Source organism: Anneissia japonica, unplaced genomic scaffold, assembly GCF_011630105.1.
Source record: "Anneissia japonica isolate Jap-2015-1 unplaced genomic scaffold, ASM1163010v1 scaffold20631_len3831_cov208, whole genome shotgun sequence".
Classification (NCBI taxonomy): domain Eukaryota; kingdom Metazoa; phylum Echinodermata; class Crinoidea; order Comatulida; family Comatulidae; genus Anneissia; species Anneissia japonica.
In genome coordinates, this window is record NW_022696444.1 from 1 (window position 1) to 3,908 (window position 3,908).

The 3,908-nt window shown below is 35.1% G+C and overlaps 1 protein-coding gene across 1 annotated transcript; it reads right to left on the bottom strand.

The window, feature by feature from the left end:
- Nucleotides 1-79: 79 nt before the first annotated feature.
- On the bottom strand, nt 80-3,876 carry LOC117102098 (p53-induced death domain-containing protein 1-like). Its single transcript, XM_033242299.1, has 4 exons — nt 3,816-3,876; nt 3,103-3,180; nt 2,177-2,479; nt 80-707 (listed from the first exon to the last, which is right to left on the bottom strand). The coding sequence occupies exons 2-4, from the start codon at nt 3,113-3,115 to the stop codon at nt 421-423; spliced, it is 603 nt and encodes a 200-aa protein (XP_033098190.1). The 5' UTR covers nt 3,116-3,180; nt 3,816-3,876; the 3' UTR covers nt 80-420.
- Between the last annotated feature and the right edge of the window lie 32 nt (nt 3,877-3,908).

The window sequence follows — 3,908 nt, forward strand, 5'->3', positions numbered from 1 at the left end:
CTTCTTTTCGAGATTTTAAGCCGACGTTACATAACGGAATTTCAGAAAAACAACATAAATTAAAACACAGTAATATACAGTAGTTTAGGTGATTCAATTCCGGTTTGTACACTCCATGATACAGAGTGATGTTACAGTGGCCCTTTACTGTTGTATAATAGTAGTTCCTAAAATTTACAGCATTTAAAGAAGCACCCCGCCCTCTTTACTTTGCAAAGAAAAGAATCCACCTAAAGTTAGCAAAAAAATAAAACAAACAAAAAAACAAAACAGTAGAATCTCAGGGCTTTTATTTGGGGTTTACTGTATGTCAAGGTATATTTTATTGAACACAATTGAGTTTCATGTTCATTCTTTTAAACGTGTACCCATATCAACATTCTACACATACCCTTCTAATTATTTTACTTCCATTCATTTTTACTGATATTTTTCCTGGTAATAATTGTTGAGTTCTTCACTTATGTCTCGTTTTCCGAAAGCTTCCAACTCATTACTCATCTTTGCGAGGTAGTTCTCTTGAGGTTCCTGCTTTTCACGCCACTCGACCAACATTTCTAAAATGGCGTCTACAATAGGTGGTGGTGGAAAACTCATTTCAATTTGTTGCATTTCATGATCCTTCAGACCGATGTCGATACCAAACGCTCTCCAGTCCACGCCAAGTCTCTCGGCGATGAATAACAAGTCAACATCAGCCAAGTATCCTGAGAAAAAGAATACTGTCATCCTTAGTGGTATTATGCAATGTTTGGTAGAAATACAGAAAACAACACAATTACGTCTCATGACTAACTCTTTGATTCAATCGTAAGTGCAACAATTTCTATATGGATAAAACATTTTTATGCAATTTTAATTCAATCTTTAGTTTACCTCAGTGGTGGCTGGTGGGGGCTAAGCTCCCCCTCGTCGGGGGAGCTTAGCCCCCCCCCCGTCGGGGAATAACAAAAATTTTAAAAAATATATTTACATGTCTGTTCGTTTAGCAACCATATCGCCTTCAATGACCTATTTGTGTACCGTTTGTGTTAACTTTTCCTCACAATAATACCGTAACAAAAACAATAATAATAATAATATAACATAAATTTACGTGCCGTTTTATTGTAAGTTATCCGACTACCGTATATATTACTTTTCACATTGATTTAAGCTCATGAAACAGATTTTTTTTTTCACAATGAATTAATTACATTCGAACATCTATTGGAACTAAGTCAGCAGAACAGTGTCAAGTGTCAAAACAGTGCTTTGAAACTATATTTTAAAATGTCAGTGCATATTACTGTTAGGTATTGAAATAAAAAAAATAATACAAATGCCCCTCTCCCCGTTTGAAAAATTCTGGATCCGCCCTTGTTCAATGGGACTAATTAAAAATGGTTTACGTTCTACTATGACAAATGCTCGTTTGGATATCCTCTCATGATGCTTGGAATACATCTTAATCGGGGAAGCAACCTCATGGTTTACAGATTTCAGGCAAAATTTCCAATTTATAGCTTCACTTTGAATTAAAAGCTTGTAGGCCTACTGTGACGTTCCCGGTGACATTGTTTTTTCTTAATTTATCGTAGTATAAATGTGACAAATTGGTGGACTTACAATTTACAGTAAGATATTATTCTTACTGTATTCGTAATTTTGTTAATAATTCACAATCACATGAATTATGAAATACCTGGATTTCTCTAGGATGGAGCCTGAGGATAGTATTGTAATGTAATACGGTGTGTTTTTTTTTTTTTTTTTTTTTTAATAATATAAAATGTAAAACAGATTTTAAAAATAAGTTAGTTGGTTACATTGCATACTCTTTGTTTCTCGTTGTTTTATCCAATAATATAAAATGTAAAACAGATTTTAAAAATAAGTTAGTTGGTTACATTGCATACTCTTTGTTTCTCGTTGTTTTATCCAAATATTTTCGGTTTGGAACATTAAAAACATACATGATGTCATATTACGATAGCTTGATGTCAAATAACTAATAAAAATTCACCAAAATTTGTCAAATGTCCGTAGCCCCCACAGTGGTCCCTAGGCAGCTACCCCCAACCCCCAGTCAATTAAGACTCGTTTGCTCGCCTAGCTCCACCCAGTCGGGGCTTTTAGCACCCCCTGTTGGGCGGATCCTGGCGCCATCACTGGTTTACCTCTCACTACAACTCACCTTCATGTTTGGCTAAGGTCAGAATTTCGTCGCCGAGATCACCACTGAATAATTCCCCAGCTAGTCTCTTGTATTTGTGCTGCCTCAAAGCAATGCACAACACTTTTAGTTGATGCGTTTCATTTTTGACATTGTTTCTCCAATACTTCATCATATTAACGATAGCTTTTTGTGAGTCCCGCCGTTCCTCAGCACAAAACCGGTTAACTCTAGCCCATGAAACACCTAAACGGACACCAAAACCTTTCCAGCTGTAGTTCATTTCCTCAGACACAGTCGCAATAACGGCGTCATCTACAAAAGCTAAAGTAACCATGACAAAATTGGAGCATCATATCATATAGAAACGTACCATTATTAGGCAGTACACTCCACAGCCTCAATGCTTGCAAAATAATTACCATTGTTTACATGAAATTGCCTTCAAACCTGTAGGTCTATTTTAACATTCTGTCAACTTACCTTTGTGTTCATTTATTGTTGTGATCAACATACCTTTTACTCTAGGACAGACACTTGTACGTTTTTTTTCCAAACATTTTGCACTAATATAACTGTGTCTTTCTAAAATGATATTACAAAAGCCAAGCTGTCGAAGGGTTTCTATTCTTTTAGAATTAATAGTGACATATTTGTTTTAATGTGTTTTAATTAAGCAGTAAATCTTATTGAGAATGTGTTCTTAATTTATGTATAGAGTTCCATTTTTCAAACTTTAGTTTGACATTTTATTTGTATTCTTGATTTTTTTTCTCTTGTTACCTGTGCAGTTCGGGATTGGCCGGTATCAGTGGTGCCTTCATTATTCACCTGTTGGCCCTTTTTGGAACCGGCAGCTTTAGCTCATTTGTAATTGTATTGTATATTTGCCAGTTTGAGGTAATATATAAATTAATAAATTAAATTAATAAATAAACAGAATTTACCTTGTTTTAGCATGTTATCTTTGTCTGTGCGCTGTCGTTTGCGAGCCCTTGTGCCTAAAACTCTCCGACTTGGCTGGACTGGAAAAAAATAATTTTATATAAATATTGACTGCTCATGAGGGGAATGAGAAATCTATTGCCCAGAGGTGATGTGAAGATCCGTAGCCAATAAGATAGGCTACGGTTTCCACATCACTAAGGGGCTAGATGTCACCGTTCCACGAAAATTAAGCAGTCTGTATTTGGTTTATATACCTCATACATAGATTCTATGAGACTTAAAAAGGGAAGAAAATAGTACACAACAAGCAGTCCATTTAATATATCATAATTATATATGATATCATATCATAATATTATATATAAGCCTATTGTGTGTATCAAGGAAAATCTGTATTTCCACGACAGCAAATATTACTTCTTTCTTTTTTTGTCAATATTAACATTGTTTACGGGGATAATTTAAGAGCGATTGTTTTGTGTTTTTGAAAACAAATCAGTCAAAATCTTTATTTTTTTTCTCAATACTGATATATTTGTTTTCTCAGTTAGCTGTAACACGACATGATGATTACAGTTTATTGATTAATACTAAACTAAAATTATTCAAATGCAGGATGAGATTGACAGAAGTGAGAAAGAACAAACTAAACGCTAATTTTCAGGTAGCTCAAAAGCTATTAGGTAATAAGCCCTCCCCCACCAAGCTATACCTCCTTTCGCACAGGGATGGATCCAGCAGGGGAGCCACGGGCCCGTCTCCCCATCCCTGTCAGTTCTGCCGAAAAATAAAAAAGAGAGAAAAA